We start from the raw sequence: 24,200 nt of genomic DNA on the forward strand, positions 1-24,200 counted from the left end.
ATGTTAATATGGTAAAAAAATATATCATGACCTGCTCTGGCTGGACGCTTGATTGGGTGATGGGAGCACACTCCTCAGCAATGATGAGATGCAGATGGGACCCTTAGGCCTGGCCAAGACAATTCAGTTACATTTCACCGGGTCTGGGACATGCGACAGAATGTCTGACGGCCGATTCCCTGCAGGCTACGATAGCCAGTCGAGGTCCCCACCGTCTCCACCAAAAGATTTCCTGTTGACTCCATGTAACTCAGAGGGACAGATTTGGAGTGGGGGGGGGAGAGAAAGAAAACACAGGTGGTTAGGTATGCCCAATGTCACCTGAATAAGTAGGAACAGTATACATATTACACCGAGTACAAGCAGGGACTCCGGCAACTAACTATGACAGCATAACTAAAAGGAGAGAGCCAGAAGGTAACACAGGCATGAGGGAGCCCCGGGACATAAAGCAGCAGCCACTACACCGTCAACAAACTCGAGTGAGCAAGCGAGTGGGGACTGACAGCATCCATACATCCCAGTTTACCAAAACACTCTATGTCTGAGGACCCTCCAGATCTACTCCTTTACCTCATAAACACCATTAATAAAAGGCTTGACTAAACAGATATGTTTTCAGCCTAGACTTAAATGCTGAGACTGTGTCTGATTCCCGAACATTACTTGGAAGGCTGTTCCATAACAGTGGGGCTTTGTAAGAAAAGGCTCTGCCCCCTGATGTAGCCTTCACTATACGAGGTACCAGCAGATAGCCTGCACCTTTTGATCTAAGTAGGCGTGGCGGGTCATAGAGGAGCAGAAGTTCACTCAGGTACTGTGGTGCGAGACCATTTAGTGCTTTAAAGGTCAATAGTAGTATTTTATAATCAATACGAAATATTGATTGGGAGCCAATGCAGTGTGGATAAGACAGGCGTGATGTGGTCATATTTTCTAGTTCTAGTAAGGACTCTTGCTGCGGCATTTTGAACTAACTGGAGCTTGTTTATGCACTTATTGGAACATCCAGACAGTAAGGCATTACAATAATCCAACCTGGAGGTAACGAAAGCATGGACTAGTTTTTCTGCATCATGCAATGACATTAAATTTCTTATCTTCGCAATATTTCTGAGATGAAAGAAAGCTATCCGGGTGATGTTATCAATGTGAGTTTCGAATGAAAGACTGGGGTCAATAATCACTCCGAGGTCTTTTACTGCTGCACGTGAAGAAACAGAAAGGCCATCCAGAGTTACTGTGTAATCAGAAAACTTACTTCTAGCTGTATGTGGTCCTAGCACAAGTACTTCAGTCTTGTCAGAGTTAAGCAGAAGGAAATTTATAAGCATCCAGTGTCTAATGTCCTTAACACATTCCTCAATTTTATTAAGCTGGTGTCTCTCATCAGGTTTTGCAGAGACATACAACTGTGTGTCATCAGCATAACAGTGGAAACTAATACAATGTTTACGAATAATATCGCCCAGAGGTAACATATATAGAGAAAAAAGCAGTGGACCCAAGACAGAACCTTGTGGAACACCAAACTTTACCTCGGTACGTCTAGAAATATCACCATTTATATCAACATACTGATAACGATCAGTTAGATAAGACCTGAGCCAGGAGAGGGCCATTCCCTTAACTCCCACAACATTTTCTAGTCTATCCAGAAGAATGGAATGATCAATGGTATCAAATGCTGCACTAAGGTCAAGCAACACAAGTAGCGAGACACAACCCTGATCAGACGCCAACAGTAGGTCGTTTACTACTTTAACCAGTGCTGTCTCTGTGCTATGATGAGGTCTAAATCCTGACTGATACATTTCATGGATGTTATTCCTATGTAAATATGAGCATAACTGCTGTGCCACAGCTTTTTCAAGGATCTTGGAGATAAAGGGGAGGTTTGATATTGGCCGATAATTGGACAGCTGACAGGGATCAAGGTCAGGTTTTTTAATCAGGGGTTTGATAACTGCTAGTTTAAAGGATTTGGGTACATAGCCAAACATAAGAGAAGAATTTATTATTTTTAGAAGCGGTTCAATTACTCCAGGCATTATCTGTTTGAATAGATGCGTCGGTAAGGGATCTAGTATGCAAGTTGAGGCTTTTGATGTAGAGATTAATGAAAGTAATTCAGTTTCTTTTAGGGGAGTAAAACATTCTAACTGATGATCTGATACAGTTATATTGTTAACTACAAGGTCACTTTCATTGTCTAACCTTAAATTAGTAGTTTGAATTTTTTGTCGGATATTCTCAATTTTGTCATTAAAAAAATTCATGAAGTCGTTGCTGGGCAATTCCATGTAAATGTCAACCTCACCATGCAAAATTAAAGCAGCATGTAATACATCAAAACCACTCCCAGAGATATCACCTAGGCCTGTATTTTACAGATGTGAATAAGTTGAACCAATTTGTAACCAACCTAATATGTCACTGTCAGTCTTTCTTTCTTATAATGTAAAACCCAAGCTAAAATCAACTTTGATCATGTACAATTCTATATTATTGCCACAAGCCACAGAAATGTATGCTAAAATCCACAAAACAGCAAAACAATAGCCATTCTAAATATTATTTAAGAACTTTGATAGTTTTAGCTGATATTTAGAGAGTTTTTCAAAGGGTTATGGTGGTTAAATTGCTGATTTTCTAAACATATGCCATGTCTATTTCAGACGCGTCACATCCATAACGGAATTTCGTCACATCCATAATGCTGACTTTTCCTTCCGAAACTCTGCATGAAATACAAAATATTTTAAACAAAGATTTTTTAATATTCACCTTGGACCCCTCTATCAAATGGATATCTCCATTTCGACATTAGGTTTACAATTTCACAGAGTTTGATAAAAATGTACAGTCACCCAAGAAAAGTGATACTTTTTCTGTCACATCCATAACGCATCTTTTATTGGCATTTTCTGGCATGCCCTAGATGTACTATGGGGATTGTTCTTGTTCTATCACTTCTCCAGTATGGTACAGCCTTAAAATATGCAACACCTGTTTAAATACTGGGAGACAATAAAACATGCACTGGGTCATTTGTTGCCATTTTGAGTTCAAGTGTCACGTCCATAACGCTGGAATTGCTCTGCTACTACATACTGCAGGTGTGCATCTGTCTATAGTGGACTTATTCCTGGTTAATTTTGCTACAGTATTAAATAGGAATCTAGGATTATTTTTGTTATCTTCTATTAGGGAGGAGAGATATGTTGATCTCGCAGCACTAAGAGCTTTTCTATACTTCAGGAAGCTCTCCTTCCACGCCAATTTGAACACTACCAATTTTGTTTGACGCCATTTACGTTCCAATTTTCGAGTGGTCTGTTTTAAAGTGCGAGTGTCATCATTATACCAGGGTGCTAATTTTTTGTCTCTGACCATTTTCCTTTTTAGAGGAGCTACATTATCTAAAGTATGGCGGAATGTTGACTCTAAGCATTCAGTTGCCTGATCGAGTTCTGCAGGGGCTGACAGTGACCCAATCAAAGTTGACAGCTCTGGGAGATCATTTATAAAGCTCTGTGCAGTAGTTGACGTGAAAGTACGTTTAATACAGTAGCGTGGTGAGGTGCATATATTATTACTCAGACATATTTTGAATGAGATGAGACAATGATCTGAGATAACTTCAGACTGTGGAAGTATGACTATATTGTCTACGTTTAATCTGAATGTTAGTATTAGATCAAGGGTGTGACCACCATTATGGGTCGGTCCTATGACATTCTGCTTAATCCCGACTGAATCTAAGATGGACACAAACGCTGTTTTTAAAGGGTCTTCTGGGTTATCAAAGTGAATATTAAAATCTCCGACAACTAAAGCTTTGTCTAAGGAAATAACCAAATCTGAGATAAAATCTGCAAATTCAGAAAGAAACTCAGAATATGGCCCCGGGGGCCTGTAAATAATAAGCAATGGAATTAACTGGGTAGACTTATTTTTCGAGGCTACATACATTATATGAGTATGAAGAACTTCAAATGTATTAAATTTATAACCAGGTTTGTGTGTTACACCTAGATAATCATTATAAATAACCGCGACGCCTCCTCCTCTGCCAGTTAGACGAGGCTGGTGTATATAACTGTATCCAGGAGGACTCGCTTCATTTAATGCTATATATTCATTTGGCTTAATCCATGTTTCTGTTAAACACAGTACATTAAACTCCTGATCAGTAATGAGTTCATTAACCATTAGCGCTTTAGATGTAAGAGATCTAATATTTAATAGCCCCACCTTTAGATCAAAGGTGCTGGCAGCAGCTGTACAGTCAGTCTGATCTAATTTTATATTGATTAGGTTACTGGAACAAACTCTCTGAAAATTTCTACCTTTTTGTTGAGCTCGGGGAACAGACACAGTCTCGATGTAGTGGGCCCTGAGTGACGACTCTGTGCAGCTAGCAGACAGTCGGTTTAGCCTGTTCGTCTGCTCCCTGGCCTTGGCTCTGGATTGTCAGAAATTAACTAGGCCTGTTCTGAGACTATGACCTATGCTGCAGGAAATGAGAGCAGCACCTTCCCGAGTGGGATGGATACCGTCCCGCCCTAACAGGCCAGCAGTGCCCTCAAAATTAGCCCAATTATCTATAAAGCCCACACTGTTTTCAGAGCACCACCTGGACAGCCAGCAGTTCAGCGACCATAACCTGCTGTAAGCTACATCGCCACGCCGCATTGGGATGGGGCCAGAGCATACTACAGCATCGGACATCGCCTTCGCTAATTTAAACACCTCTACAAAGTTACTCTTAGTAACCTCAGACTGACGAAGGCGTATATCATTAGCTCCTGCATGGATAACTATCTTTGAGAACCTGTGCTTGCCTAGGACCCTAAGATTACCTGCTATGTCCGGCGCCCTGGCTCCCGGAATACACCTGACTAAAGCTGCTGGTGCCCCTAAAGGCTGAGCTAATTTCACGTGCCGTATGATAGAGTCCCCTATAACCAGAGCTCTTTCAGGTTTCTCAGTGGGTGCATCACTAAGGAGAGCAAACCTGTTCGACACGTGACGCGGAGAGGAGTGGTGCTCCCGTGGGCGAGCCTCAGCGGTAGCTTTGGCTCTACGCTTATGCCGCCGAGCCGTCACCCATTCGCCCCGCTGTAAGGGCTCTAATGCCGGAGTTGGGGGATTGCTAACTCCACCTAGGGCGTCCAGACTTTCCCTAACAGAAACTACACTGTTCTCACGCTCACTAACCTGCTCTAAAGCCTGGACACGCGCTTCTAGCACTAAAATCTTCTCCGTCAGCTAACTAATCTGCACTTATCACAAGTAAAGCTAATAGAGCTATCGCTAGTGACGGAGGAAGAATGACTAAACATCCTGCACTCAGCACACTGAACAGGCTGAAAGTGTGCCATGATGAAAAGATTCACGTACCTTAAATGAAGATCTGTTGATATTAAAGCAGATCAGATGGCCTCCGCTTGTGGACTTTACACAGGAGGAGAGAAAAAGAAAGCTTCCGGTCTCCGCGTTCTTCCGAAAAAAGAAAGAGAAAAAAACGGAAAAAAAAACGGAAAAAGGAAAGCGAAAGTGAAAAGTACAAAAATGAAAGCGACAGTATAATAAAAATGAAGACGATACTGGAAATTTATTTATAGAAAAAAAGTTAAAAAAGGATTAGTAATTAACGCCGGCACTCGCGGGAAAAAGGACTCGGCGCGAACATCTCAGGAAACAGGAAGTGCGTTCATATGTTACAACAGTTCAACAGTTCATATGTTACAAGTTTTGATGATAAATAAAAATTAACCATGTAGGCCTAGGTATTTTATTTTTGTCCCATGTCTCCACACTATGTTCCATGTCTCCCTTCAATGTCTCACTTCTCTCTGCAAAAAATAAGGAGAGAAAAAGACTGAAGGCCAGTATATGTGACAAGTTGAGAAACTTATGTTGTGGTAAGAGGGGATAGTAAATAGTCTTTAATGCAATATGAATATGATGCTACATGCAAATAATCACACAATCTACAAAAGCTGAAAACTTGTCCCAAGTCTCCCTGCTCTCCCCTATGGTGGAAGGTATTAGAAAAGATCAGGCTAATTTCCAGACTGTATGAAAATGAAAGAACTATGAAAAAAACTGTAAAATGGTCCCCATTGTAAGTGTTCTACATTTCATATGTGAGTACAAAATAAATACTCACATCCTGTTGTGGTTTCCCTGCACTAACAAACACACCTACAATACAGTCAGAAAAAAATGGTTCTTTAGTTTACCTCTCTAAAGAAACCATTAGGTTCTATGTAAAATGCACCAACAAAGGCTTTCTTTTTAAAGGAGCTCTAAGTAAGAGTCATTTAGAAGACTAAAAGCACCAAACACCCAAAGAAATGTAGTTGATCAAGCAACACTTGTTTGCTGTCCAACACTGGCTTCTTTGCAGGTTTTGCAATAGCGCTATGAGGAGAATGCATATGACAATCAATCAGAAATAAGTCTATCGTACCCATTCTTTCTCCCAAATCTTTATACATGCTCTTAAAAAATTCAAATCAATAAAATCTTGCACTCTAAGGAGATATTCTGGGGTAACCTTTAAAGGATTTATTTAGAACCCCACAACAGAAGTTTCCAGACAATGATCCAATAAGAAAACTTTTAGAAAGCTAGAACTATTAAACATCCAAAGAACCCTTGAGGGACTTTCTTTCTTTTTTTTTAAGAAGTCACCTGCATCACTTAGTCCAACCATATGGTTAATCTGCCAACAATAATACCCTATAGCTGTTAGGATATTATGCATATTGCCCATGGATGATGTCAGATATGCAAAACTGTGCACTGGTTGATTTATTTACACATGACCAATATTATAAAGGCTGTCACAAAATGGCTGTCACAGTAATGCAAATTATTACTGCATGCCAAATGCCATTTGGAAAAAAAAAATCACTTATCCAATGGGCTTACATCAATGGAATCCAACATTAACATAATAACTGATCAGTCCACTGATGTTATTTACCCATTTCATTGAATGCGCTTGCCTAGCCACTTCATGCTTCAGTATATCCATTCATACAGTGACGCTGTGTGTGGCATACTTTATGAGCTGTGGGGGTGCCAGTGACTAAAGAGCTCATGATGATATCTCTGCAGCACATCCTGTTGTTACGGCCCATTCCATGTAACTCTCCAGAGCACTATCTTTGGACTCAATTTTCAGAAAAATGGCCATACTGTTTTGAGCTCAATACTTCTAACAGCAGATAATCATTCTGTTGTGCTAGCTAATAATATATGACTTATTCTGCTCCAGTAAGAGCTAATCTTATGTGTTTGTCTGTTTTTTGGCTTTTATCAATGCAATTAACATGCCTGTTGTGGTTTGGGACATGGCTTTGAGTTCTGTCTAAATGTGTCAACTCGCAGTTGTGACATTCAGAAGATCACAGCAATTTCTTCTACAAGTAGGTTGCAAAGAAGGTGAGAGGGTGAAATTCACATAGCACTATCTGAGAAAAAGTCAAAATTACCCAGCACATGTGTTTCTCATTCAACATTTTAAGAGTAACACTTAAGTCTTTAATCTTGATATCAAATAATTTACACATGTCCAAGTCACCATGGTCACTGTACAGTAACATGCATTTATATTAATAATTAATAACTTAAAGCTGCCCATCCTATTCTCCAGTCTTGTATAATAGAAGATGAAAAGCTTCATTTAAACTGAACTTTAACAGCTGGCTCTTGGCATACATACAGCACACAGAAGTCACAGTTTTTCCCTACTGAAACTATCCAAATTTTTGGAGGTAATGAAAATAAACACAGTTCCTCAGAGAAAATGACGCCAGTGATAATTAATAGCTGATGGAGAAAGAAATTTCAAAATTGACACCAGACTTGATCTTACTAGCACTTTGCTGAAGAAACCATGTCATCACTGTTTTTTTTTTATTTTTCATTCTGAGACTTCCTTAACTAGAAAGGAGTCGTAAAAGTCTTATTGGATATTTTGAAAATGTTTTGCCTAACAATAATTTCAGTTCATCACAGTAATGAATGAAAATTCTCAGTTTGCAACTTGGCTGCTGATTGTAATTTACATAGTGAAATATTAGCTTCAACGAACAAAACCGGTGTTTAAACAGAGGGTGGGATGCAGGACAAGAATATTAATTTCAAAGCAAACATTGTGGCATGAATTATATTTTGGATAAAGGCACCTTTCTTATCTCACACCTGCTCCACTCTCTAGAGTGAACCATTATTCATGGATACTGGAAGGACTGTTTAATTCTATGCAACATGTGTGTTCCCAGGGACCAATCAATCAATGTTAAATCCAAAGTCCTGATCATTGTAGTGTTTGTTCTGTTCCAAGTGCACTGCAAAAAATAAAAATCTTAGGAAGTTTATTTGTCTATTTTCAAGTCAAAACATCTAGCCACCCTTATTATAAGACATAATTGCCCCACAAGCAAAACCTCATTTAGCTAGAAGGGCTAGTTTTTAGACAGTCCATCTTGAAAATCTTGTATAGACAAAATGTCTTGAAAAAGTCTTATTTGGAGCACCTTTGAAAATAAAAGTTTTTTTTTAAAACAAGTAAGTACATTTTGGACATTTGTCAAATGCGGTTCATCTTGTTTCAAGAAAAACAAAAACAAAGTATGCTTGTTTTGGGAATAAATGAACTTTACTGAAATCTTTGAATCTAGTGCCCCCAAAATGCATTGTTGCTTTGGCGTTGTGTAAGCACTGCAAGTCAAAATGCGTAGACGTTTGGTCACCTTGCATATCTTTAGTTTATTGCGACTGTTTACTCAGTCATTCAGAGTGAGCTCCTTCTAGATGCTGTACAGACTCTAGACCAGACAAGTGCCTTCAAAAAGTTTATGAGTGAGTGGAGGGCGTTTTAGTGAGGTCTTTTTGGAATGCTGTGAGTTAAGTTCAATGTTTTTTTGTTTGTTTGGTTGGTTTTTTTTGTGCCTGATCTTGTAAACCCCTCATACACATGAATAGTCAGTGCCCCCAAAATGCACTGTTGCTTTGGCGTTGTGTAAGCACTGTAATTCAAAATGCGTAGACTTTTTTATTATTATTATTATTATTATTATTATTTTTTAATTTTTTTTTTTTTGGTGCCTGAGGTCCTGGGGAAGTGGAATCTTAAGAGATGTTTTAATGTTTGAATATTGAAATGGGAAAAAAAATAAACTTGTTGCAATGCTACACGTGTCGTCAACTTGATTCAAGATAGTCTCTGGTCTCATATCTAGAGTATTTTACTAATTACAGGTCACAGAAGGAGAATCTTTTAAGCTAGCAATGCTTAGTTGTAGAATTTAACAATCCTAATATTAGTATATTTATCTTAAATTCAGTTTTTACTGCTAAGACTTTGTCATGAATTTAAGTGAAATACCCTTAAAATGAAATAAATAAAAATGACTTGAATGGGGGCGTCGTGGATAAGGTGCCATACCATAAATCCGGGGACCCGGGTTCGATTCTGACCCGAGGTCATTTCCCAATCCCTCCCCGTCTCTCTCCTGCTCATTTCCTGTCTCTACACTGTCCTATCCAATAAAGGTGGAAAAGGCCCAAAAAAATCTTTAAAAAAAAAAAGGCTTGAATGGCTAAATGTAAGAAGTACAATCTTGTTATAAGAACTATTTTGATTATTTTGAGTTAATCAGATCTCGCATAATAAGTTCCCCAATCTTATTTTGGAATTATTTCATTTAAAAACAGGTTAGATTTTTCATCTTACTTTAAGAAATCTTACCAAGTCAAATTTGACTAGTTCCATTGGCAGATTTTTTTCACCTGATTCAAGCAAATATGCTTTGTTTTAATCTTTTATTTCTTATTTTTGAAAGGCCATTTTTTTGCAGTGTGGGATCAGAAAAAAATGGGGTCGATAATATTTTATTTAAAATTTGGGAATTGCAGTTTCAGACTTCAAAAGGATTCTGTGAGAGTTTTCTTGAGGTAGCACTGTTGCACCATGTCACTGACTTTTTTCAATAATTCACATGGCACTACCTGCTACACTTTTGGTTTCATGAATTAAACATTTCCTGTTCTTTTGGTCTAACTGTGAAGAGTTTACCAATACCTGCTTTTTTGAATTTTCCAATACAGCAGCTGGGTGGTGTTCTGTAGATATCAGCAAACCATTTGCAGCTTTGAATAATTTCAAGAACAAGCAACAGCAATGTGAAATAATTTGTGGGGATTTACAGTTCCTCCATTGTGTGGAGCTTTGTGAAAGTAGAGCTTTGTGTCACCTCCATTATTGGGAAATATATTTGGGCAGTGACAGCCAGTTGGTAACAATATTAAATAAAGGAACATGAAAATAAAATATCACTAGCTTGACAATGAAAGCAATGCATTACATCACAAAGTCTCATTGACTGCATAACCCTTTAACCATAACCCTGTGCGTTTGTGTAATTTGTACCTGGACACTGTATGCTTAGTCAGTCATTTGTTGGGGGGGATGGGGTTTTTGTGGGCAGGGGTCCCATTTTCTCCCTAATTTGTTCTTGCCAATTCTCACCCACTAGGTAACTACCTATTTTCACACCACATCTACCAACCAGGTATGGTGGGCAGGCTTGTGCTTCCTCCAAGACATGTGAAGCCAACCTATGCATCTTTATAACTGCTGCATCACAGCGCAGAATAGCACAGAAGAAAAAAAGCGCTATTTACCCAATTCTGCATGCATGAGCTCACAGATGCCTCAAAGATGTGTTACTCTGACTGACAGGGGAGACAAAACTACTACTTCTGCCTCCAAAGGCGTTCAGTGAAAAAAGAATTCCTTATAAGCTGTGGTGGTGCAGTTGTGTTTGGTTTCACATAATTACAAAATGATCTGACATACACACGCTGTCGCCATGACCGAAACTCTTATTTCCCAGAAATGGCCTGGTGCTAGAGCTCAGTGGAATGCACTTTCCCTCTGTAATAACATAAACATGTAATAAACATGTCTGAAAGCGATTTCTTTAGTCTAGTCCATTTATTTTGAATGGTGAACTGAATTGTATACACTCACCGGCCATTTTAATCGGAACACGTGTATGCGCATTCACAGTGTGCGATTATTACACTCTTACATTCTCATAGCATGATGACATAGTGGCTAGCGCCTCTATATGAGGCAGTAGCCACAACAAAAACGATTTTGACCTTTCTGGTGACCTTGACCAGATGACCCCCAAAAAGTTGGAGGTTCTATTTGAGACCAATGCCCATCTATCCTGAAAGTTTCATGAAGATTGATCCAGCCATTTTCCTGTAATATCGTTAACAAAAAAACAAAGAAACCCAACTGAAAACAATACCTCGCCCCCTGGTGGACTCCGTCCTGGGTGAGGTAATGATGATGTGACTTGAAACAAATGATGTGAACAGTTGATTGTAATCATGATCTGGTACAAAGTCAGTAGCCAGGAAAAGCCTAGTCTTTGAGGAGCATATATGAGCTAAGAACATCCATGTTCGTGAGAAAATTGAAATGTTTAAAAAATGTTATTCAAAGAAAGATATTAAGGAATTTGGATATTTCACCCTCTACAGTGCATAATATTGTTAAACGATTCAAGAAATCTGGAGGAATTTTGGTACATAAAGGGCAAGGGTGCAAGCCTAAGCTGAACACCTGTGATCTCTGATCCCTCAGACGGCACTGCATCAAGAACCACCATTCATTTATAGCTGATATAACCACAGGTTGGTGGAGAAGTTCTGCCTCAAGTGGAGGAGTTTAAGTATCTCGGGATCTTGTTCACGAGTGAGGGAAGGATGGAGCGTGAGATCGACAGGCGGATCGGTGCAGCCTCCGCAGTGATGCGGTCGCTTTACCGGTCCGTCGTGGTGAAGAAGGAGCTGAGCCAAAAGGCGAAGCTCTCAATTTACCGGTCGATCTACGTTCCGACTCTCACCTATGGTCATGAGCTTTGGGTAATGACCGAAAGGACAAGATCGCGGATACAAGTGGCCGAAATGAGTTTCCTTCGCAGGGTGGCTGGGCGCTCCCTTAGAGATAGGGTGAGAAGCACAGTCACTTGGGAAGAGCTCGGAGTAGAGCCGTTGCTGCTCCACATCGAGAGGAATCAGCTGAGGTGGCTCGGGCATCTTTTTCGGATGCCTCCTGGACGCCTCCCTGGGGAGGTGTTCCAGGCATGTCCCCCCGGGGGAGACCCCGGGGAAGACCCAGGACACGCTGGAGGGACTATGTCTCTCGGCTGGCCTGGGAACGCCTCGGTGTTCTTCCCGAGGAGCTGGCCGAGGTGTCTGGGGAAAGGGAAGTTTGGGCTTCCCTGCTTAGACTGCTGCCTCCGCGACCCGGTCCCGGATAAAGCGGAAGAAGACGAGACGAGATGAGACGAGACGAGATAACCACATGGGCTTGGGATTACTTTGGTGAACATTTGTCAAGCACTACAATACAGAGTTTCATCCACAATTGCCAGTTAAAACTTTGCTGTGCAAAAAGGAAGTCTTATGTTAACTGTGTCCAGAAGTGCTGCTGACTTCTATGGGCTAGAAGGCATCTGGGATGGACCATCACACAGTGGAAGCATGTATTATGGTTAGACGAATCAGTATTCCTAGTCTTTTTTGTAAGAAATGGATGCCGTGCGCTCTGGACCAAAGACAAAAAGGACATCCAGACTGTTACCAGCAATAAGTCCAAAAGCCAGGGTCTGTCATGGTATGAGGTTGCATCAGTGCCCTTGGCAAAAGTAACTTACACCTCTGTGATGGCAGCATTCATTCAGATAAAGTACATTGAGATTTTGAAGGAACATATGCTGCCTTCATGACAACATCTTTTCCAGGGATATTTCAACAAGACAAAGCAAAACCACATTCTGCACACGTTGCAAAGGCATGGCTGTGGAAGAAGAGGGTGCCTGTCCTCTCTGTGTCATGGATTTCCCCTCTGGCTTCCAGCATGGTACGCTCTCCGTAAACCTGAACTCCCACATCACGATGACGTGCACTTCCGCATGGCTCTTTTGATGTTTCTGTTAACACGTGTGTGTTTTTTTTTTCATCTCCTCCCTTGTCTTGTTATTGCCTAGTTTCCTATTGTGGCATTATTACCTGCACCTGTTTCCATTTCCCCTCTGATTACCTGCTTATTTCCATCCGTTTCTGTCATCTTCTTTGTTTTGTATTAACATTACTCCCAGATCCTTGTCCATGCCTGGTTCTCATCCTGATCATGCTCTTGTTCTTGTTTGTTTTATGCCTCAGTTTTGTTTACTAAAGTTTTGAATGCTGCACGTATCCGCTCCATGCCACATTTAAAACGTAACACTCTGTTCCCAATAGACAATGTGTGGCGAATTTTGAAACAAAAAATATAAAAACAACGACCCCGTACTGTTGCATAGTACCTGTTTGCAGGAAGAATGGGGCAAAATAACACCTGAAACACATCATCACTGGATGTCTTCAGTCCCTAAATATCTTTTAAGTGTTATGAGAAGGAATAGCAACATTACAAAGTGATAAATGCTTTACTGTCACAACTTTTTTCTTTTTAAATGTGTTGCAAGAATCCAAATTGGAGTACGTGTTTATTTTGAAAAAACAAAAAAACAATAAACTTCAGGAGGTGAAACATCACTAATGTGCTGTTGTATTGTTTGGCGTGCAACAGAAGTCAAAGATTATTTACAAATCATTGTTTCGGTTTGAATTTCAATTTCAACATACTGTCCTAACTTTTTCTGATGTGGAGTTGTAATCATTATTACCGTTATCATTATTTGTAAAGTGTTGGGTCTTTTGAGGTCAAAATTGTCATTCTTTCTTCTCATCTCATCTCATCATCTCTAGCCGCTTTATCCTGTTCTACAGGGTCGCAGGCAAGCTGGAGCCTATCCCAGCTGACTACGGGCGAAAGGCGGGGTACACCCTGGACAAGTCGCCAGGTCATCACAGGGCTGACACATAGACACAGACAACCATTCACACTCACACCTACGGTCAATTTAGAGTTACCAGTTAACCTAACCTGCATGTCTTTGGACTGTGGGGAAACCGGAGCACCCAGAGGAAACCCACGCAGACACGGGGAGGACATGCAAACTCCGCACAGAAAGGCCCTCATCGGCCACAGGGCTCGAACCCGGACCTTCTTGCTGTGAGGCGACAGCGCTAACCACTACACCACCGTACCGCCCGTCATTCTTTCTTTCCTTATGTTAATTATCAAAGTGAAACATACACAGAGAGATTTTATTTCACATTAATGACCTCAAAATATCCTCAATTTGCTGTGACAAAAAGGAGAGCATGTAAAATTTGTGACAAGGGGGCATGGCTTCCAGGTGGTAATGACCTACACAAATCACTCCGGATGTTAATTGGCCATCTATAGTTTTATTCAGGAGAAAATGACTGCCCTTTTGGAACATTTTGAGTGATGGTTTGTCCAGTACTTGTAGTCTGATGTTAAATTGTGGCACTCCAATGCAAAATGTGTAAAAGTTGGCAGGTCTGGCAATACAATATAATTAGAGTACATGTCACCGGATATTATGACAATGTATCTCATCTCATCTCATTATCTCTAGCCGCTTTATCCTTCTACAGGGTCGCAGGCAAGCTGGAGCCTATCCCAGCTGACTACGGGCGAAAGGCGGGGTACACCCTGGACAAGTCGCCAGGTCATCACAGGGCTGACACATAGACACAGACAACCATTCACACTCACACCTACAGTCAATTTAGAGTCACCAGTTAACCTAACCTGCATGTCTTTGGACTGTGGGGGAAACCGGAGCACCCGGAGGAAACCCACGCGGACACGGGGAGAACATGCAAACTCCACACAGAAAGGCCCTCGCCAGCCACGGGGCTCGAACCCCGGACCTTCTTGCTGTGAGGCGACAGTGCTAACCACTACACCACCGTGCCGCCATGACAATGTATTTTCATTATTATTTTGCACAATACTAAATTATAATGTCATTTTAATTTAAACAAAAATCATATTCTAAGGGCAATATTCTGTGTTCTTGTGTAGGAGATATCACATCACATCACATCACATTATCTCTAGCCGCTTTATCCTTCTACAGGGTCGCAGGCAAGCTGGAGCCTATCCCAGCTGACTACGGGCGAAAGGCAGGGTACACCCTGGACAAGTCGCCAGGTCATCACAGGGCTGACACATAGACACAGACAACCATTCACACTCACATTCACACCTACGGTCAATTTAGAGTCACCAGTTAACCTAACCTGCATGTCTTTGGACTGTGGGGGAAACCGGAGCACCCGGAGGAAACCCACGCGGACACGGGGAGAACATGCAAACTCCACACAGAAAGGCCCTCGCCGGCCCCGGGGCTCGAACCCAGGACCTTCTTGCTGTGAGGCGACAGCGCTAACCACTACACCACCGTGCCGCCCTGTAGGAGATATGCAAGTGCTTTTTGGGGCATGTGTTCAAGCTAAATATAATCCCAAGATACTTTAAAAATATTCTCTCGTCTGATGTGACAATGCACATAATGATTCTGTTAAAATATGAGGGAAAAACTCATGAATACCAGTTTGTGTAGGTAGTCAGTAATTTGTGGATGTAGAATTATTAGAAAAATCATGTACTGGAAATTTCATCATAATTAGATGACCTTGTGTTGTGTCAGCTTGTTTTCATCACTGATTAGGCAGAGACAATGCTTTCTGTCTTGTTACCTCTCTGCATCTGTTCATTTAAAAACTTTTGGTGTAAGGAAATAATGTCTCATTTCCAAGGCCGTAATGAGTCTCTTCTGACCTTTAGGGTCATGACCATGTGTTTCCCTCCAAAATTAATATTTATTATTGTTCTCTCAGGACTCTCTCAGCTTGGTGAAATCCTCTTGTGAATGCTCACTATGTACCAAATCAAACACTCAGTGGTGCTCTGGGTCACTTCGCATGAGTGTTTGCATGTGGGTTTTGACTGTTGAACTAGTGGCTGAGAGTTAGCCAAGGGCCTGGCAGCTTTGACCAACATTTTGAGGAGCTCTTGCCAAGGTTGCTGTTGTATATCTGTTTGACCTTTTCATAGAGAATAGATACCATGCACTATTCTATCTCTGTACCACTGAGAAACTGCTTCCCTCTGGAATCTGTAGTGTTATGCTGAGTGAGTAATTTTGTTAATGGATTTGATAAATTTTATCTGGATATGCAGAGTAACCAATGCTATCCTTCCTTCTCTCAGAACACTTCACTTAGTCCAGTAATGTATTTTACTTTTGGAAAATAGGACATCCATCAATCCATCCATTATCTGTAGCCACTTATTCTGTGCAGGGTCGCAGGCAAGCTGGAGCCTATCCCAGCTGACTATGGGCGAGAGGCGGGGTACACCCTGGACAAGTTGCCAGGTCATTGCAGGACTGACACATAGAGACAAACAACAATTCACACTCACATTCACACCTACAGTCAATTTAGAGCCACCAATTAGCCTAACCTGCATGTCTTTGGACTGTGGGGAAAACCGGAGCACCCGGAGGAAACCCATGCAGACACGGGGAGAACATGCAAACTCCATACAGAAAGGCCCTCATTGGCCGCTGAGCTCAAACCCAGGACCTTCTTGCTGTGAGGCAACAGTGCTAACCACTACACCACCGTGCCACCAAAAATAGGACATGTAGGTAAGATATATAGTAATCAGTACTATATTATGAGGTACTAGATTGTTTTTAGGTAGATATCACACACATGGAGTACTGATGTGTGTACTGGGATGAGACTGTGTATATTTTAAAGCCATTTTAAGCAGAGAGCAGAGTTATGATTTACTGTACCTGCACTGCTCTTGTGCCAAATGCTAGAGGGCAGCATGGTGTTATATCACGCATACTACATACATTAAATCCAAAATCATATCTAATTGTCCCCTTTTTTCATCACACCACAGACAAAGCCATAGTATCAATCTTCGTTATAAAAATGTTTAGCATGTCACGGAAATTTAAAAGATGCTTGCAGAAATATTTAGGTGCATTACAGAAGGAAAAAAAAACGCAACCCAACAGCAGTCGGTATCAACTACTGTAGACAGAGCATTTGGGAGGCCATTTTGGGAAATTCTGACACTGAAGTGCTAGTCATAAGTAGTACAGCAGCAGACGGTGCAGGAAAATGACACCATGGCTCAAAGCAATTAGCATAAATAGTGCACAAGGAGAAGAACCTTGTGGAATGTCATGCCATATCCAAACTCTATTAAGTAACCGGTACTGATGAACAGTAATTAAATATCCGTGTAGATGACCTGAAAAGGAGTATAGATGGAAAGCAGGACTCAGAGTAAATAATGCAGGTGACTCTCTTTGACATTCTGCACATCAGAACACTGTGTTCAGGAGGCATATCCTTGTTGTCAGTCAAGTTCCTGGATTTTGTTCAGCCTGACTAGAGTCTAAACATTAGCAGATGATTCTTCACACGGGTGAATGTTGGATGGCTGTATAGGTCCTACTTGGAAGCAAGCTTTGTAAAGAACATTTTGTCCTTGAACAGGCTGGGGTTTTTTTTATATACATGTTTCAGGAGTCTAGCTACAAAATCTTTCCTTTTCTGCAAAATGTAACTGGTTTTACTTGGCTTGCCAGCTTGAATTAATTGAGTGTGTATGTGTTTCAGTCTGTTTATGATAGATAGATAGATAGATAGATAGATAGATAGATAGATAGATAGATAGATAGATAGATAGATAGATAGATAGATAGATAGATAGATAGATAGATACTCACATTTCTCTTTTGATCAGATTGTTATTAAAATTTCTTGGCAGCAGTTTTTGCAGCTGCTATTCATACGTCTTACCAGCACATTAAAAAAATAATGATAAAATACCATTTGCTGTCTGATTTTCATTTCATGTTTCTTTCCCAACAATCTTTTTTTCCCCCTCCAGACAGTATGTGATATCTATCTCATGGACTACCTGAGTAGAGGCTCCATTAGTCTCTGAAAATCTGGAGCCCAAGCACAGGTACATAAATAGACCAAATGGACTTGATGCTTGACTACAGTCAGGTTGTATGTCATACCTGTGTTTCCTAAAACTCAGTGGAGCTCTAGTGCAATTTCTAAGTATTATATTAGAAGAATGTTAACTGATGTATTGGTAACTGATGGTCAATATCCTGCAGTTCAAAGGCATGCAGATTAGGCCAACTGGCTACTCCAAATTGCCCATAGGTGTGAAGGGCTGCCTGTCTGTAATGTCATGTTAGCCCAACAATAGATTGGCAACCTGCATGGGATATTCTTGGGTTTCAGTCATGTGACTTTTCTTAGCGATTTTACTTCCAGTAAAATTGCTGGTTGTCTAGCAAACCAAAACAACTGCCATAGTGCAAACAACTAGCGATAACTTATCAGCATATGCTCGTAATCTAGAAGCCACTGCTCACTTTAGATATATTCAGAAGATTGCTATGTGCAATGGAATCGACCCCTACAGTCTGGAAAAGAAGGATTTGTTATACGATCTCGAAAACTACCCTTCAGTCAAGTTCCCCGACATCTCGAACTATCTGGTGTTGCAGCCATCCTTCTATACCGCAAAACAGATGAAAGCGTGGAAGAGTATGGAGGCTTACAACTTTTTTGTATGTGGCTGTGTAAAGGACCTCGGTATCAAGTCGCTGCCAAATAAACTCTATATTGTTTTTGCCCGTGTAAAAAAAAATTTATATATATATATATATATATATATATATATATTTTTTTTTTTTTTAAAAGCTTTTCGTTCGTGTCTTTACAATGAAGCACTGCAAGTTGAAGTGTTAACAAACAACAGTTTGCTTGATTCTCACTTGTGTTGGCTCTTATCTCTCAGGTAAATCATTCACAAAGATCATCAGAAACCCCTTTAAAGGCTTGGATCTTAGTTAAACAAGAAGGAGACGTGATCACGGTGCATTATAACTGTATGGCTGGGTAAGAATTTTGTTGCAACATTCATGCATATGGACTTTATTATTCATGGTTGTTTTGATCACGTGCACTTGCTGAAAGACTTGTTGAAAAGGCTGCTAGGACACCCTGTTAAAGAAAGCGAGACACGTTGTTTTCAGTATGGTGGGCATCAAGTGAGGAGTAAACAAAGAAACAGCTGGGGACATTAGTGCTTCATGACTAAAAAAGTACCATAAAATAATGACACATAGCAAGAAAAGCACTTGAAAACACTAAGGACATAGCTGAGAGGGAGATACAAACCTTTCACAAAGTGATCACTGCAAACTCGAGCATGCTTCGACTCGGCTCCCTTCAACTTCAGTGAAAGGTTCAAAAGCCACCTTTCTCAACGTCTTTTTGTGAAATCCTGTGTTCGTTCACCCTTTTTTATTAGTTCACGGGGAACCCTGAAGAAACTTATCAGTTTCACAGTTTGATCAATTCGAACAACCTAAAACAACGCAAGCATAAGGCATTTTTCATGAGAGCAATGTACCTTCTCCATACAAATGCTTTGTCAACTGAGCTTTGGTAGACCACCAGCTAAAGTTTTGAATAACTAATGAGGTGGATGTGACATCACGTGAAACCCAAGAATACCCTGTCTCTTGCTCAAAGTCAGCTGGCATTGGCTCCAACTTACTTGTAACCCTCAGTAGGTTAAACAGTATAGACGATGGATGGATGGATGGATGGATGGATGGATGGATGGATGGATGGATGGATGGACAGTAAGATGGCATTGTGGTACAGCATGTAGCTTGGTTTCTCCCAGCTCCACAGTCCATCATTCAATCCTAAATTCCCCTATATTTGTTACTCTGCAGTGATGACCCCTGCATCCTGTCTAAGTAGTGTTCCTGAACTTCCACTCAGCGTTCTTGATCTTGGCCAGATCCACCACAACCCTGACCAAGATAAGGTGGTTACCAAAGATAAATAAATTAATTTATGAATGACTGACTGAAAGGACATACTGTATACTGTAGAGAATAGAGCAACATTTCTGGAACATCAGCCTAATGTCTATCCATCCATCCATCCATCCATCCATTATCCGTAACCGCTTATCCTGTGCACAGTCGTGGTCAAGCTGGAGCCTATCCCAACTGACTGTGGGTGAGAGGCAGGGTACACCCTGGACAAGTCACCAGGTCATCGCAGATTAGTCTAACATGATGTATGAATTTTACAGATACAACAATAAGTATTACACAGAATGAATCCCGAATTATTGTCTTCTTTTTGGCTTGGCCTGCACTGTATATGGGCACTTAATAAATTAATTTACATACATAAAATACATACATTTTTGAACATTTTGGGTGGATATATCTGTCAAACTGTCACTCAACTGTAGCAATCATGAAGACGCAGAATCATTTCCAGAACCTGCTCACAGCCCTTTCCCTCTTCCCCCTGATCCTGTAATATTTTTTCTCTCCCTTTGCTCCTTCACACTTTGATTCCTCAACCCCTCCCACTCAGCATTAGCGTGTGAATGGCTTGCTTCCCCCCCCACTCTCTCTCTCTCTCTCTCTCTCTACTCCACACAGCCACGCATTCTGTCAAAGGAAAATTCAGCTGTAGCTCAAAGTGTTTCCCTTGAAATGCTCGAGATTAATTTGTCTTTTTTACTCCGTTTTTCATTGTTTTCATATTTATTATTCCTTTGGAACCTCATAATGCCTTGCAAGATCTGCCATCAAGACATCTGAGAAAGTATGTGAAGTGATGAAGAAGAGCAGAAGTTCTTCCACAGAGATGAAGCACCTGCCTACAATTCATTTGACCAAAGGCATTCAGACTATGCATTATACCATGATGACAACATTGCTGTAGTCATCTAGTTTTTTTTTTGTTGTTTTTTGTGGGGGGTTTTATGCATCTCGTAAACTTGAATCCAATATTCTGGAAATAATGTCTAATGGAGTGAGAGGATTCACAGCATACATGGTAAACTTGTTGGAGATATAATGAGTGAGACGAGTGTGTGCTATGCTCATTACAAATGCTAAACTACTCTCTGCTGGGAGGCAAACAGTCTGTGGGATTTAAACAAGGTAAGCTATTATCAGCTTATTAAAATGACACCTCATTCTTACGTTTTGGGTCACAACTCTTGGTGCTGTCCTGGCTGAAAAGACATGCTTTTTATTTAAAGGGTGGCACATACATTTCATCATTCCATTCCATAAGTAAATTATTATTATTATTATTATTATTATTATTATTATTATTGGACAGAAAGGTGTCCTGCTCTTTTACAGGTATTTTAAATAATCAATCCAAATAGGCAAAACTGTTGATTTCCATTTTGCTTATATTAAGCATTTTAATTTTATATTTTCAAACAGCTAAATGAACATTTCCACTCTCCAACTCCTTCTTCACTGTTTGTGTCTATTTATTATAGTTGTTCTGTAGACATGACCACTGTGTCAGTAGAATCCCTGGTGGTGATGGTGGATAAAGTGCCTAATGGAACTGAGACTCCAGTGGTATCATCTGCTGAAAATGTGGCTGCAACCTTCACTATCGGCACCATCCTGTCCGTCATGTGCCTTGTCGGTGTGTCAGGAAATATCTACACCCTGGTGGTCATGTGCCACTCAATGCGCTCTGCTGCGTCAATGTATATATACATTGTCAACTTGGCAATGGCTGATCTCCTCTACCTGCTCACTATTCCCTTTGTGGTGTGCACCCACTTTTTAAAGGGTTGGTACTTTGGTGATGTGGGATGCCGGACTCTCATTAGTATGGACTTCCTCACCATGCATGCAAGCATTTTCACACTCACTGTCATGAGCACAGAGCGCTATTTTGCTGTTCTTAAGCCTCTGGATACAGTCAAACGCTCTAAGAGTTATCGTAAGGCTATTGCTATTCTGGTCTGGACAGCTTCACTGATTTTAACCCTTCCCATGATCATTGATGTAGAGCTCAAGACAGAAAATTCCAAATCAATGTGTCAGACCACACTAAGTCCTCTTTCTTACAAGATCTATATCACCTCCCTTTTCTGCACCAGCATTGTGGCACCAGGTGTCATAATTGGCTATCTCTACATCTGCCTGGCCCGCACTTACTGGATCTCACAAACAGAGAACTTTAAGCAGACTCAGAAGCTCCCAAACCACAAAGTACTATATCTTATTTTTACAATTGTGCTTCTCTTTTGGGCCTGCTTTCTTCCCTTCTGGATCTGGCAGCTACTGGGCCAGTTCAAGCCAGAAATGGTTCTTTCAACCAAGGCCAGGAGCAATATCAACTATCTGACCACCTGCCTGACCTACAGTAACAGCTGCATCAATCCTTTCCTGTACACACTTTTGACCAAGAACTACAAGGAGTATCTTCGTAAGAGGCAAAGAACTTGGGCATCTGGGAGCTATTTCAACAGGAGAAACCGCTTCCAACGGTCCCCTCACCGCTCCCTGTCATCCAGCAGCCAGCAGTGTACAGAGAGTTTTGTGCTCACACACGTACCACGTACCAACAACAGCAGTCTGTGAGGTAGGTCCCTGACGTTTTCCTCTGTGAACATGCTATCACTGAAGTACTTTCCGCAAATGTTAGTTCTGTCTCTAAATGTGGGAATTTAGTATTTTAGTTTTGTAGTTTTTAAGACTCCAAATAGACATGCCAAAATCTAAGGTTTAGTAATAATATTGATAATTTTTAAGTCCTTACTGTGGCAATACAGGATACACCTGCAAAGCATGCTTTTTTCATATAAAGTAGTGATCAAACAAAATGCAAATAAAAATGAAACAGTAGGGTTCCTATATAACTGGGTTCCTTAATTAGCTCTTAAGAAAAAAATGAACACATGCTTGAATATGTAAGGATAAAAATAGCTCGCTCATGTTTCCCCTATACAGTTTTTCTCCAAACAATGTTGATCTGCAACCAATAAATTAATATGTATTGCAACATACAAACTGTATTATTATTATTATTATTAGTAGTAGTAGTAGTAGTAGTAGTAGTAAGTACCCTGTGTTTCCTCTATTTACATATTGCTATAAATTATCGGATAGATTACATTGTGTATAGTTTTGGTGAAGTTTTCTTGACGCATTGCATTTTGTTTGATCACTTTTTTTTGTATACTTAGTACTTTTTGCACTACTCCTTCACTGCCTTATCATTCTATATTTTGCTGCTTTTTTGCTGTTGTAACAATGTAAATTTCCCCTTGTGGGATAATAAAAGGCTATCTTATCTTATCTTATCTTATCTTATCTTATCTTATCTTATCTTATCTTATCTTAGTAGTAGTAGGATTTTAATATCACATTTCTGCAAAATGTACGCTGTTATATATCAGTTCAACAAATACATTGCTTGTTTGTTTGTTTTTCATTTATGCTATTAGCATCGATGCATCCTCTCCACTGGCAAAAGCTAGGAATTTTATTATGGTAAAATTCTGTTTTTCTCTTTTCCTGCGAGGATTTTCTGTCCAATGTTCACTTACAGTATAAATGAGTTGCAGCTGAAATCGAATTATCTTGTGTGGTGGAAGGACCTTTTTCTTTTATTTTAGCTTTATTCTCAGAGGTACTAAATTACTATTGTTTCAATGTGTCAAGAAAACCTCACCAAAACTATACATAAAGTATATATCTGATAATTTACAGCAATATGTAAATAGAGGAAACCCAGGGTACTTAGTAGTGCATTTTTTGAAAAAGAAATTATCAGTATATTAGCTTTTTCTTTATCTTTTTTATTTTGCAGTTTAATTTTATAGTTTTCATTTACATTTTTACTTTCTCTATACATAAAACAGTCCATGAATCAAGCTGCCCTTAAAGGTTTCAGTGCAGAATCAGATTCCATCCAAATAAAGTGCCACCTTCTGTATATGGACCACAAGAGGTTTAGTAATAACTCAAATGGCAGATGTTGGAACATTTTTCTGTCATAGAAATTAAATGTCATTTAATATGGTTGCAAATTGAAGACTGTGCAAAGAAGAGAATGTAATGCTATTAATATGTGTGTATGAAGGACAAAAGCCAAATATATATCACTAACTTTGTAAAAATAAATTTTATTTGAACTATATCTTATACCATATATATATATATATATATATCTATATCTATTTGACCTGTATATAAAGCAACCAAAAGCTCATCTGATAGAATGAAACATAACAGAATGAACGGCATTACTCTCCCCCTGTC

At 40.1% G+C, this 24,200-nt stretch overlaps 1 protein-coding gene across 4 annotated transcripts in view; it reads left to right on the forward strand.

The window, feature by feature from the left end:
* LOC132897756 (urotensin-2 receptor) overlaps positions 1–24,200 on the forward strand; it is a 137,408-nt gene that overhangs the window by 9,043 nt on the left and 104,165 nt on the right. For 2 of the 4 annotated variants that reach the window (XM_060938985.1, XM_060938984.1), the window contains exons 1-2: positions 20,546–21,062; positions 21,416–22,518. In XM_060938985.1, coding sequence (XP_060794968.1) covers positions 21,429–22,517 — 1,089 coding nt within the window. In that variant the 5' untranslated portion in view covers positions 20,546–21,062; positions 21,416–21,428 and the 3' untranslated portion in view covers position 22,518. Of the gene's footprint in view, positions 1–20,545; positions 21,063–21,415; positions 22,519–24,200 lie in introns of those variants that run through there. The other 2 variants (XM_060938987.1, XM_060938986.1) reach the window with 2 other exon arrangements.

Source organism: Neoarius graeffei, chromosome 14 (assembly GCF_027579695.1).
Source record: "Neoarius graeffei isolate fNeoGra1 chromosome 14, fNeoGra1.pri, whole genome shotgun sequence".
NCBI lineage: Eukaryota > Metazoa > Chordata > Actinopteri > Siluriformes > Ariidae > Neoarius > Neoarius graeffei.